This window comes from Haliotis rufescens, unplaced genomic scaffold, assembly GCF_023055435.1.
Source record: "Haliotis rufescens isolate VD_foot unplaced genomic scaffold, xgHalRufe1.0.p SCAF_8, whole genome shotgun sequence".
Lineage (NCBI taxonomy): Eukaryota > Metazoa > Mollusca > Gastropoda > Lepetellida > Haliotidae > Haliotis > Haliotis rufescens.
In genome coordinates, this window is record NW_025964372.1 from 29,905,028 (window position 1) to 29,918,827 (window position 13,800).

Here is a 13,800-nt window from a genome sequence, read left to right on the forward strand (position 1 = left end):
TGTTAAAGTATGGGAGTTACGATCATCTTAGCTCTAAGATCATTTTGGCCCAGGCTTGTCTGGTCCAAACTTGATTATTAACAGACCACCATCATATAGTTCTGACGGGTGTCATGGCAGATTAACTGTAGTAATACAAAAGAATTGGACGTTAATTAACTTCTTTTGAGTAGTATATTTTAAAATGGCCAATTTATATAGGAATCAATAGTAAGCAGTGTTTAACATCTTTCCAGGTGAATATATTGTAAGGATATGCGGAGGTGGGTTGATAAGTGAATTCTGACTGACCGGACTGCACTTTAAACAATAAACAAGCAAAACTTAAAATGGTTTATTGTCATTGTTATAAAAATATAGTTGACATTGTTACACAATTCATTTCAATACACACAAGAGCAGACACAAACGGATATCTAAATGCACATCTGCATGGAATTATAATATATATACAAGAACAGAAATAAATATCTGGTTATGTGAGGGCTAATGTAACCTGCAATCTCATTAAAATCAGACCTTAGTTCTCGCTACCGCAAAACGAAGATCTGAGGACATCCCATTATGGGTCACATCAGACCGACCTTGCTCGAACTTTGACCGACCAATAGAACATGATAGAATGACCATTCAAAAGGCAGCTTTCTCGTGCTTTACAGCACTAATTTCAAATTGGTGACTACGATTCGAAACATATTTTGACAAATTCTCGATTACAAACTTGAAACCTAAACAAAAGAACATTCTGGAATGGCTAATAGATGGTCTAGATTGTATGGATTTAGTTGTTAAACCTGTAACTATCGTTCGGAATACCCTGTGTTAAAGTTTTCGAGGTTGTATGATTAGAAATCACATTCGGACTGTCACTTTCATGATCTGGTAAGCGACGCTCTCATTGGTTGGATGAAAGGTCGTTCTGGTGTGACCCCTAATGGGATGTCTTCAGATTTTTGTTGAGCGGTAGCGAGAACTAAGGTCTGATTTTAATGAGATTGATGTAACCTGCAGTTAACGTGTCAGTGTGTTGGGATTATGAGGTTAACAGACCTCGCCAAACTCCCTCTAACTATACTACTCAACATTTGCTAAGAATCACACCTTTGAGTGAGTTGGGCTAACCAGTTATATCACGGCGTGTCAGCTTAATGTGGGAGGAAAGCCCGAAGTAATGCAGGTCTCAGTCATTTACCACTTCGGTGAAATCCACGAGCACGGGTATGGTGCTGACAAACCTAGAAACATAATCGCTGTAAACCGGGAATCGAACCCACAATCATAGGTTTCTGGCGTGCCCAAGCGACGCAACTCTGCACAGCGAATTGTTGCGCCTTAGACAAACGGGCCACCCATTTTTGACTAATTATTTTGGTCCTTAGCAAATGTTGAGAAGCATAGAATCACACATTAAATATACTTCACTTTAGATGCATCTCAGTGTATTATTTCCCCATTCCATGCTATTCAACTTTTGATAGGGATAATCAGCTACCACTACTTCCAACTGAGTATGGTTATACGGTCCTTTCAGCAATACCGGAAAATGGGCTTCACACTTTGTACCCATGTGGGATTCAAACTAGGTCCACGGCATGAGTGAGTGAATGAGTGAGTATGGTTTTACGCCGCTTTTAGCAATACTCCAGCAATATCATGGCGGGGGACACCAGAAATGGGCTTCACACATTGTACCCATGTCAGGAATCGAACCCGGGTCTTCGGTGTGACGAGCTAACGCTTTAACCACTAGGCTACCCGACCGCCCCTCCACCGCAACCCATGCTTACTGTAAAAGGCGACTGTGCTTGTCATAAGAGGCGACAAACGGGATCGGGTGGTCAGGCATGCTTGGTTGATGCATGCCATCGTATCCCAATTGCATAGATCAATGCTCATGTCAATCACTGGACTGTCTGATCCCGACTTGATTATTTACAGACCGCCGTCATATAGCTGGAATATTGCTGAGTGCAGCGTTAAACAACAAACCAACCAACCACAGCATGACAAGTGAACACTTAAGTCACTAGATTACCCCACCGCTTCCAATCACGAAAGAACAGTGTAGCAATAGACTAAGCCATAATGGCAATAAATAGATTATTAGAATAGAGACATGATACACAGGATAATTGATTGGTTGGTTGGTTTGTTGTTTAACGCCGCACTCAGCAATATTCCAGCTATATGATGGCGGTTTGTAAATAATAGAGTCTGGACCAGACAATCCAGTGATTAATATCATGAGCATCGATCCACGCAATTGGGATGGATGACATGCATCAACCAAGTCAGCATGCCTGACCACCCGATCACGTTAGTCGCCTTTAATGACCAGCATAGTCGCCTTTTACGGCAAGCATTGGTTGCTGAAGATCTATTCTACCCCGGATCTTCACGGATAATCGAGGATGCTTTAGATGAGGCTGTTCCTGTTATTCCATATAGGAATTAAATGTGTTGTCATGGGAAGACTATTTGATCGCTGTGGGACGATTCACGGATACATCATGACACATCAAGTTTTGATACAACCATTGTATGACAGATCACTATACACAAAAGGGTACATTGCATAGCTCCGAGACCCATCACGAGACATGTATTGTGGCTGTGCACATTATATCTCAGGGCACCACAGCAGTGATTGGCTGTTACATTTCCACCCAAAAACACACACAGAGCATGTCTCTTAGGCAGACCAAGTTAAATATAAAATCAGCGTTCGAAATACCTGCCTGACCGACCGTCTGAGACGGGTTGATTTCAACTCGGGCTGCCAGATTTTCAAATCCCCCTGCCTGACGGTCGGGTTATATTTCATAGGTGAAAATATTCTAAATATTTCCTGATGATAAGCATTAATTCACATGTAAAGATGAATGATAAAATGTAACCAAAAAGAAACCCTGTTAGCTTTTAGACAACCTAACATTTAGCTATGCGCTTATGCTACAAGCAATCAGTTTTCATATTTTTAATTAAATTATCCTGAGAAACATATGATTATAGTGGGCAGGCAGGTTTTGGTCAGGGCTGGCAAGTTTTTCAGCTAGCCAGTCCTGTGGTCTGGCTGAAATTTTTGGGAGTTTCATACCCTGATAAAATGTCATGTTTTGAATACATGCTTTGTGATCAAATTTGTTCACATTTCAATCTTCACTTACAACAAACAGTTACATCCAAAATGTGTCTGAATGAAATACAACAAAACCGGTTATATAATTTGGGGGTCCAAGGGACTCAAAATGTTTAACTGGAGGGGTCCCAGTTTACTGAATGGGGGTTGCCAGGAATATATAAAAAAATGAATACATTACTCTACCACAAGTAAGACTGCATAAGCTCAGAGGCCATTACTTAAATATTGGTATGTCTTATTAGGGCTTGATTCAATTACACAAAACATTGCATCAGTGCAACCTATTATTGAAAATGCAACCAAGTGCAGGTTAAAAACTTCACATTACTGTCTGACTAAGCCTTACTTTTCCACACAACCTGGTTTTGTCTGGTGCAAATGTTTTCAGATCAACACGCACCTGGTGCAGCTAAATCAATTACTTAAATCAAGCCCTGCTGATCTTGACGAGGAGGAAAGCCTGAAGTAATGTAGGTCTCTGACGTCTTCCACTTTGTAGAAACCCACGAACAGGGGTACTGTGCTGACAAACCTTGAAACAATCAGGTTGAACCTGTGATCATCTTCTACCTGAGGCAAAAGAGTTAACCGACTAAAAAAGTCCAGTTTCCACCCTTGCCGAACTAGGCTGGTATTATTGAGTTACATTTTGGCTGGACTAACGAGTCTATGCATAGTTTAATCAAAATCGCGCAATGAAATCAAAATCTGGTTCGTGCAGATTTCAGTCGATTGCAGGATTTGCAAAGCATGTGCACCGCCAACTCATTGTCAGCAGATATTTTCCAAATCTTTTCATGTTTTTCATGTTTAATCAAGGTGCTCACGTGATTTGATTCATTTCGCGATGTAAGACCCGTTTTATCACAATATAGATCTTGATTATTGATCAGATCGTCCTGACTCGGCGCCGCCATTTTGTTTGAAGCAAATGCAAGTGGTACAAGAGGTGGAATCTGATTGGTCCATAGCAGAGACTCAGAAGGGACATAACTGGTAATAGCCACTGGAGGCACTATGATCGAGCCCAGTAATTCCAGCCTAGTTCGGCAAGGGTGGAAACTGGACTTTAAGAGTCAGTTAACTCTCTTGCCTCGGGGAGATGGTGATCATAGATCCCTGGCCGACCAGGGGAAACAACTCTGCACAGTGAATTGAGGCACCATCTTTTCTGAAGGGACAAGAACGTGCCCAATTGTGTGTGTACTACATATACTTCATGTACTTCATGAATTGTGAATACGGTTAATAGTTTCCACCCATTACTCATCCATGTGGAAGTTACTGATACAGAATACACGGCAACCACCAATAAAATAGCACCTTTAAATGCATGACATAAAACACATTACCAATCACAGACAGAGAGTTGTATTAAATCAACTTTGCATGTTTTGAAACAACAGATACTGAACAACACCGGTGTTGAACACAAGTGAGTGGAGGTGAAACGATACAACGGTGCATTGTGTGATTTATGCGCTGATATGATACAAGATACATTTTTTCTGTATCGATACAAGACGATACACTTGCTGAAATACATTACTCGTTGTTTAACGACCTCTCAGCGTTTTTGTCAGTCAGAAATCGCAAAATGTGTTGTAATTAAGTACACTACTAAAAATAACAGCAATGAACAAGTGTCTACAGCTAGCTTTTCCTTTTGAACCTGCTCTGAAATATTTATAGTCAAAACATTTCCACGCAACTTGATGTAAGTACGAGTATCGCGAACGTATTGCATCATGACCTTTGTATCATGACCTTGCTGTATTGTTTCACCTCTACAAGCGAGATCAACCTTTAACCAATGGCTTCCTTGTTAAAATGCATGTTCAGAAAAGACATGGAGTGAATTTCTGGCTCAGAATCAACTACAACATCAACAGCGTGGCCTCATCATAATGGTTACTGGGAGAATGTTGACCAAACCAGCAGCCTGAGTACTATTGTATCCAGGGAAACATTTTATTAGTTTAGGTTAACAGATTCAACTGACCAAAGACAGATATGCCATTCATGATATCATATGACCACTTTATCTTTGGATTAGAAAAGAAAAAATATAGACAACTGCAAAAATCAAATCCAAAGTAATTGTTACTTTTTAAATAATAATTGATCAAATGTACTGTATACCGTCTCTGGCCCCTGCAAAGATCTAGACATGAACGTCGTTAGACCAAGGATCGTAATACTGGATTTTCTGCTCCATTTGATGATACTTGTGACCAAGGAAATGCTATAGGACAAACTGGCTACTGTGGAACACTTTGTGGAGTATGTCATGGTGACATCTTATCAACTATATCTGCTTACTGCACACAGCGTGTTGCAGGGACTTCCTGCATCTGCTACAGAATGGTGAGTGAGTGAGTGAGTTGGGTTTAACGCCGCTTTTAACAGTATTCCAGTTATATCACGGCGTGCCAGCTTAATGTGGGAGGAAAGCCCGAAGTGATGCAGGTCTTAGACGTTTACCACTTCGGTGAAACCCACGAGCACGGGTATGGTGCTGACAAACCTAGAAACATAAATGGGGCGAACCGGGATTCCAACCCACAATCATAGGTTTCTGGTGTGCCCAAGGGACGCAACTCTGCACAGCGAATCGCGGCGCCTTAGACGACTGGGCCACCCGTGCCCCCTGCTACAGAATGGAGGCAATTTTTTTTTTTTTAAAGGATAGCGTGTCTTGTGTCACATAATAAGCAACAGTTAGAACACCAGATTTTGCAGGCACGAATAGGGACTATTAGTTTGTTTGTTTGTTGTTTAACGCTGCACTCAGCAATATTCCAGCTATATGACGGCGGTCTGTAAATAATCGAGTCTGGACCAGACAATCCAGTGATTGACATCATGAACATCGATCCACGCAATTGGGATCGATGACATGCATCAACCAAGTCAGCGAGCCTGACTACCCGATCCCGTTAGTCGCCTCTTACTACAAGCATAGTCGCCTCATATGGCAAGCAAGGGTTACTGAAGACCTATTCTACCTCTGATCTTCAAGGGTCTGGGACTATTAAGACAAATTCTTGACTTAAACCCATGAGCATGGGTATGGTGCCCACAGACCCAGGAATGTAATTAATACAAACCTGGGAAGCAGACCCCAGACCAGCAGATGCCCAAGGGACACAACTCCGCACAGGAAATCATAATGCCTAACACTGCTTATCCCCCCTTTCATCCCAGTCGGAAGTAAATACACAGTGACAAACAGGAAGCACATTATTTTTCATGTTCCGAATACAGCACATATGAAACAAAGGGGTAAATAGATCAATAATAATCACACCAACAAACACATAACTATTAAGTCCAATTACCATATTTGACATAATAAGTGCTCACTTAGAATACTGAAAGAAAACCACAGACAAATTAAATAGTTTTCAGAGGTTAAGGGGAAGTGAACAAGCTTCATTCAAAAGTCATTAAAACCAACACTTTTTTATAATATTAGATTTTTTGTCTTAGGGGGTGTGCATAAAAATTACTCATCAGGGGCAAATAATATGTCAAATATGGTACATGTAATATAACTTTGCTCATTTTACATAAACATAGATATGTGAATGAGCTCCTGACGTATAGATACTGACAAACACTAAATACAGGTGATGTTTTATTGACTATATACCACTGGTTACTATGGTAACCACACAAATATTACTGACTGGTTACATTTCTGAAAGTAACTGTTATGGAATGAAAGAGTGTGTGAGTGAATAAATATTGCTTTAAGCCGCATCAGCAATATTGCAGCTATTCACGGCTAGTCAGGAAGATGGAACAAGGAAAGAAAACATATGAACACAGTTCTCAGGAAATGCAAATATAACGTCTCTCTTTGGGGGAGTGATTTAGAATGAACACCCCTTTGATCAGAATTCCAGTTATATCACAGCGTGTCAGCTCAGTGTGGGAGGAGAGCCCGAAGTGATGCAGGCCTTAGACGTTTACCACTTTGGTGAAACCCACAAACACGGATATGGTGCTGATAAAACTAGAAACATAATCGGGTACAAAGGGATGCAACTCTGCATAGCAAATTGTCGCTGCTTAGATGACTAGGCCACCCATACCACCAATCTCCCTTTGGATATACAAAATACTGAATATGACTTGGGAATTCATTACCACATTAATTTGGTTGAACAAATACACATCATTCAGTTGATGAGTGAGTGAGTTAACAGTTTGTTACATTTCAGTGTGTCAGTTTAATGTAGGAGGAAAGCCCGAAGTGATGCAGGTCTTAGACGTATTACCACTTTGGTCAAATCCAAAAACACAGGTATAGTGCTGACAAAGCTAGAAACATGATCATGACAAAACTGGGATTCATAGCCACCATCTTGGAACTACTAAGGGAGACAACTCCGCAGTGTGAATTGTGTCACTTTGGACATGTCGGCCACCTGTGCCCCTTCAAACAAAGACAACAGTGGCAGTTAACAGATGACTAGGGGTTAGGATTCCAGGGTTCCATGGTGATGTACCTAGTGACTGGAGTTGAACTGAGACAATGTTGTCCTTGTGTCCTTGAGCAAATAACTGCTTTATATACACAACAATGTTTTGTTCACAGACAGTGCAGGGTTTGAATGACTACCAACTGACCCGAGCCTAGTCCCACATTAATGATGTGTGTTTGTGGATATGGCCATGTATGGGAAACATTAGTGGCCTAATATCAATATACATATAAAGTTTCAAATATTTTAAAGACATTAATTCTGTTTTCTCCAAATTTGTCTGCCATAGCTTAAAATTCCCCCCAACTCCCTGGGTGCATACATGGTCTACCACAACCACAGCACCAGGCCTCTCTGAAGAAAACAACCTCAAGTCAAAGTGTTGGCCTATTGAAAATATGGTATTTGATTTGATTCTAGACCTAATTAATAATGTATGACAACAGGAACATACAAACTACCATCTTGTCCCTGGGTCTATCACAGTTTGCAAATACTTTGATGACTTCCTGTGTCAGCATCCCTGATGGAGACAGGAAGTCCTATCTCAGACAGAGACACCTTCAGACAGGAAGTCCCATGTCAGACAGGAAGTCCCATATCAGACAGGAAGTCCCATGTCAGACAGGAAGTCCCATGTCAGACAGGAAGTCCCATATCAGACAGGAAGTCCCATGTCAGACAGGAAGTCCCATATCAGACAAGAAGTCCCATGTCAGACAGGAAATCCCATATCTGACAGGAAGTCCCATGTCAGCCAGAAAAAACCTCGGGCAGAGAGATCCTGAGCCAGGAAATCCTGTGTCTGCATCCTTGACAGAGACACCTTCAGACAGGAAGATAGGAAGAGACATGATCAGATTGGAAGTCCAATCTCAGACAGATATCATCAGCCAAGATGTCCTATGCCAGCTACGAGTTGCTGTCATCCTGCAGTGTCTCGTCATCGTCGATGTTCAGTAGTTGTCTCTCGATTGCCTGCTGTCTCAGCTCATTTGACCTCAGTCTCTCCTGCAGCTCCAGCATACTGAAAATGACACAAATAGAATCAAACACTTACATCTAAAGATAATCATGGAGCACCATTTCAAAGTTTGTTTTGTTTGTTTGTTTGCTTGCTGTTTAACACCACACTCAGCAATATTCCAGCTATGATGGCGGTCTGTAAATAATCGTGTCTGGACCAGACAAACCAGTGATTCACATCATGAGCATCGATACATGCAATTGGGATACAATGACATGCATCAACCAAGTCAGCGAGCCTGACCACCCAATCCTGTTACGCCTCTTAAGACAAGCATAGTAGCTTTTTACGGCAAGCATGGGTTGCTGAAGACCTATTCTAACCCGGATCTTCATTGGTTCACCATATTAAAACATGACTAAATACAAAATGACCATCATCGATTGGTAATCAACAGTCCAGATTTGCCGAACTGATACACCTTTTGAAGTGTTTTCATCCCTATAGTCATCCTAACAGTGTGTCAGAGCACTATCATCATTTGTTACGGTAGACAGTATTTAAACCATTTCACATCTCATTTTTTTGCCCTCCTTCATTTAGTAGGCTGATTAAGGGATGATGATGAACAAAGATGTCATGTGGGTGACTTAAAATTGGCCATGGTATAGGTGCAAGGTCTGTCATAGTGGCCCTGGTAGACTGTATTGGCCTAAGTCAACACCAAGGGAATAAAATAATCCCAGCAGAGAGACATAAGGTGTACTGGGGGCCTGTTCTTCCAGAGATCATCACAGAGAGACAAGCAATGGGTACTGGGGACCTGTTCTTCCAGGGATCATCAGAGAGACAAGCAATGGGTACTGGGGACCTGTTCTTCCAGGGATCATCAGAGAGAGACAAGCAAGGGGTACTAGGGACCTGTTCTTCCAGGGATCATCAGAGAGAGACAAGCAATGGGTACCGGGACCTGTTTTCTTCCAGGGATCATCAGAGAGACAAACAATGGGTACTGGGGACCTGTTCTTCCAGGGATCATCAGAGAGACAAGCGATGGGTACTGGGGACCTGTTCTTCCAGGGATCATCAGAGAGACAAGCAATGGGTACTGGGGACCTGTTCTTCCAGGGATCATCAGGGGGACAAGCAATGGGTACTGGGGACCCGTTCTTCCAGGGATCATCACAGAGACAAGCAATGGGTACTGGGGACCTGTTCTTCCAGGGATCATCAGAGAGACAAGCGATGGGTACTGGGGACCTCTTCTTCCAGGGATCATCAGAGAGACAAACAATGGGTACTGGGGACCTGTTCTTCCAGGGATCATCACAGAGAGACAAGCAATGGGTACTGGGGACCTCTTCTTCCAGGGATCATCAGAGAGAGACAAGCAATGGGTACTGGGGACCTGTTCTTCCAGGGATCATCACAGAGAGACAAGCAATGAGTACTGGGGACCTGTTCTTACAGGGATCATCAGAGAGAGACAAGCAAGGGGTACTAGGGACCTGTTCTTCCAGGGATCATCACAGAGAGACAAGCAAGGGGTACCGGGACCTGTTTTCTTCCAGGGATCATCAGAGAGACAAACAATGGGTACTGGAGACCTGTTCTTCCAGGGATCACCAGAGAGACAAGCGATGGGTACTGGGGACCTGTTCTTCCAGGGATCATCACAGAGAGACATGCAATGGGTACTGGGGACCTGTTCTTCCAGGGATCATCAGAGAGACTAACAATGGGTACTGGGGACCTGTTCTTCCAGGGGTCATCACAGAGAGACAAGCAATGGGTACTGGGGACCTGTTCTTCCAGGGATCATCACAGAGACAAGCAATGGGTACTGGGGACCTGTTCTTCCAGGGATCATCACAGAGAGACAAGCAATGGGTACTGGGGACCTGTTCTTCCAGGGATCATCACAGAGAGACAAGCAATGGGTACTTGGGACCTGTTCTTCCAGGGATCATCACAGAGAGACAAGCAATGGGTACTGGGGACCTGTTCTTCCAGGGATCATCACAGAGAGACAAGCAATGTGTACTGGGGACCTGTTCTTACAGGGATCATCACAGAGAGACAAGCAATGGGTACTGGGGACCTGTTCTTCCAGGGATCATCAGAGAGACAAGCAATGTGTACTGGGGACCTGTTCTTCCAGGGATCATCACAGAGAGACAAGCAATGGGTACTGGGGACCTGTTCTTCCAGGGATCATCAGAGAGACAAGCAATGGGTACTGGGGACCTGTTCTTCCAGGGATCATCACAGAGAGACAAGCAATGGGTACTGGGGACCTGTTCTTCCAGGGATCATCACAGAGAGACAAGCAATGGGTACTGGGGACCTGTTCTTACAGGGATCATCACAGAGAGACAAGCAATAGGTACTGGGGACCTGTTCTTCCAGGGATCATCAGAGAGACAAGCAATGGGTACTGGGGACCTGTTCTTCCAGGGATCATCACAGAGACAAGCAATGGGTACTGGGGACCTAATCTTCCAGGGAACATCAGAGAGAGACAAGCAATGGGTACTGGGGACCTGTTCTTCCAGGGATTTTCACAGAGAGACAAGCAATGGGTACTGGGGACCTGTTCTTCCAGGGATCATCACAGAGAGACAAGCAATGGGTACTGGGGACCTGTTCTTCCAGGGATCATCACAGAGAGACAAGCAATGGGTACTTGGGACCTGTTCTTCCAGGGATCATCACAGAGAGACAAGCAATGGGTACTGGGGACCTGTTCTTCCAGGGATCATCACAGAGAGACAAGCAATGGGTACTGGGGACCTGTTCTTACAGGGATCATCACAGAGAGACAAGCAATGGGTACTGGGGACCTGTTCTTCCAGGGATCATCAGAGAGACAAGCAATGTGTACTGGGGACCTGTTCTTCCAGGGATCATCACAGAGAGACAAGCAATGGGTACTGGGGACCTGTTCTTCCAGGGATCATCAGGGGGACAAGCAATGGGTACTGGGGACCCGTTCTTCCAGGGATCATCACAGAGACAAGCAATGGGTACTGGGGACCTGTTCTTCCAGGGATCATCAGAGAGACAAGCGATGGGTACTGGGGACCTCTTCTTCCAGGGATCATCAGAGAGACAAACAATGGGTACTGGGGACCTGTTCTTCCAGGGATCATCACAGAGAGACAAGCAATGGGTACTGGGGACCTCTTCTTCCAGGGATCATCAGAGAGAGACAAGCAATGGGTACTGGGGACCTGTTCTTCCAGGGATCATCACAGAGAGACAAGCAATGAGTACTGGGGACCTGTTCTTACAGGGATCATCAGAGAGAGACAAGCAAGGGGTACTAGGGACCTGTTCTTCCAGGGATCATCACAGAGAGACAAGCAAGGGGTACCGGGACCTGTTTTCTTCCAGGGATCATCAGAGAGACAAACAATGGGTACTGGAGACCTGTTCTTCCAGGGATCACCAGAGAGACAAGCGATGGGTACTGGGGACCTGTTCTTCCAGGGATCATCACAGAGAGACATGCAATGGGTACTGGGGACCTGTTCTTCCAGGGATCATCAGAGAGACTAACAATGGGTACTGGGGACCTGTTCTTCCAGGGGTCATCACAGAGAGACAAGCAATGGGTACTGGGGACCTGTTCTTCCAGGGATCATCACAGAGACAAGCAATGGGTACTGGGGACCTGTTCTTCCAGGGATCATCACAGAGAGACAAGCAATGGGTACTGGGGACCTGTTCTTCCAGGGATCATCACAGAGAGACAAGCAATGGGTACTTGGGACCTGTTCTTCCAGGGATCATCACAGAGAGACAAGCAATGGGTACTGGGGACCTGTTCTTCCAGGGATCATCACAGAGAGACAAGCAATGTGTACTGGGGACCTGTTCTTACAGGGATCATCACAGAGAGACAAGCAATGGGTACTGGGGACCTGTTCTTCCAGGGATCATCAGAGAGACAAGCAATGTGTACTGGGGACCTGTTCTTCCAGGGATCATCACAGAGAGACAAGCAATGGGTACTGGGGACCTGTTCTTCCAGGGATCATCAGAGAGACAAGCAATGGGTACTGGGGACCTGTTCTTCCAGGGATCATCACAGAGAGACAAGCAATGGGTACTGGGGACCTGTTCTTCCAGGGATCATCACAGAGAGACAAGCAATGGGTACTGGGGACCTGTTCTTACAGGGATCATCACAGAGAGACAAGCAATAGGTACTGGGGACCTGTTCTTCCAGGGATCATCAGAGAGACAAGCAATGGGTACTGGGGACCTGTTCTTCCAGGGATCATCACAGAGACAAGCAATGGGTACTGGGGACCTAATCTTCCAGGGAACATCAGAGAGAGACAAGCAATGGGTACTGGGGACCTGTTCTTCCAGGGATTTTCACAGAGAGACAAGCAATGGGTACTGGGGACCTGTTCTTCCAGGGATCATCACAGAGAGACAAGCAATGGGTACTGGGGACCTGTTCTTCCAGGGATCATCACAGAGAGACAAGCAATGGGTACTTGGGACCTGTTCTTCCAGGGATCATCACAGAGAGACAAGCAATGGGTACTGGGGACCTGTTCTTCCAGGGATCATCACAGAGAGACAAGCAATGGGTACTGGGGACCTGTTCTTACAGGGATCATCACAGAGAGACAAGCAATGGGTACTGGGGACCTGTTCTTCCAGGGATCATCAGAGAGACAAGCAATGTGTACTGGGGACCTGTTCTTCCAGGGATCATCACAGAGAGACAAGCAATGGGTACTGGGGACCTGTTCTTCCAGGGATCATCAGAGAGACAAGCAATGGGTACTGGGGACCTGTTCTTCCAGGGATCATCACAGAGAGACAAGCAATGGGTACTGGGGACCTGTTCTTCCAGGGATCATCACAGAGAGACAAGCAATGGGTACTGGGGACCTGTTCTTACAGGGATCATCACAGAGAGACAAGCAATAGGTACTGGGGACCTGTTCTTCCAGGGATCATCAGAGAGACAAGCAATGGGTACTGGGGACCTGTTCTTCCAGGGATCATCACAGAGACAAGCAATGGGTACTGGGGACCTAATCTTCCAGGGAACATCAGAGAGAGACAAGCAATGGGTACTGGGGACCTGTTCTTCCAGGGATTTTCACAGAGAGACAAGCAATGGGTACTGGGGACCTGTTCTTCCAGGGATCATCACAGAGAGACAAGCAATG

General features: G+C 44.5%; 1 protein-coding gene across 1 annotated transcript in view; it reads right to left on the bottom strand.

Annotated features, from left to right (window-relative positions):
• Nucleotides 1-6,082: 6,082 nt before the first annotated feature.
• LOC124145552 (coiled-coil domain-containing protein 18-like) overlaps nucleotides 6,083-13,800 on the bottom strand; it is a 64,902-nt gene continuing 57,184 nt past the window's right edge. Inside the window, exon 29 of the mRNA XM_048388896.1 lies at nucleotides 6,083-8,662. Within this exon, the coding sequence (XP_048244853.1) occupies nucleotides 8,548-8,662 (115 nt within the window). The 3' untranslated portion in view covers nucleotides 6,083-8,547. The remainder of the gene's footprint in view (nucleotides 8,663-13,800) is intronic.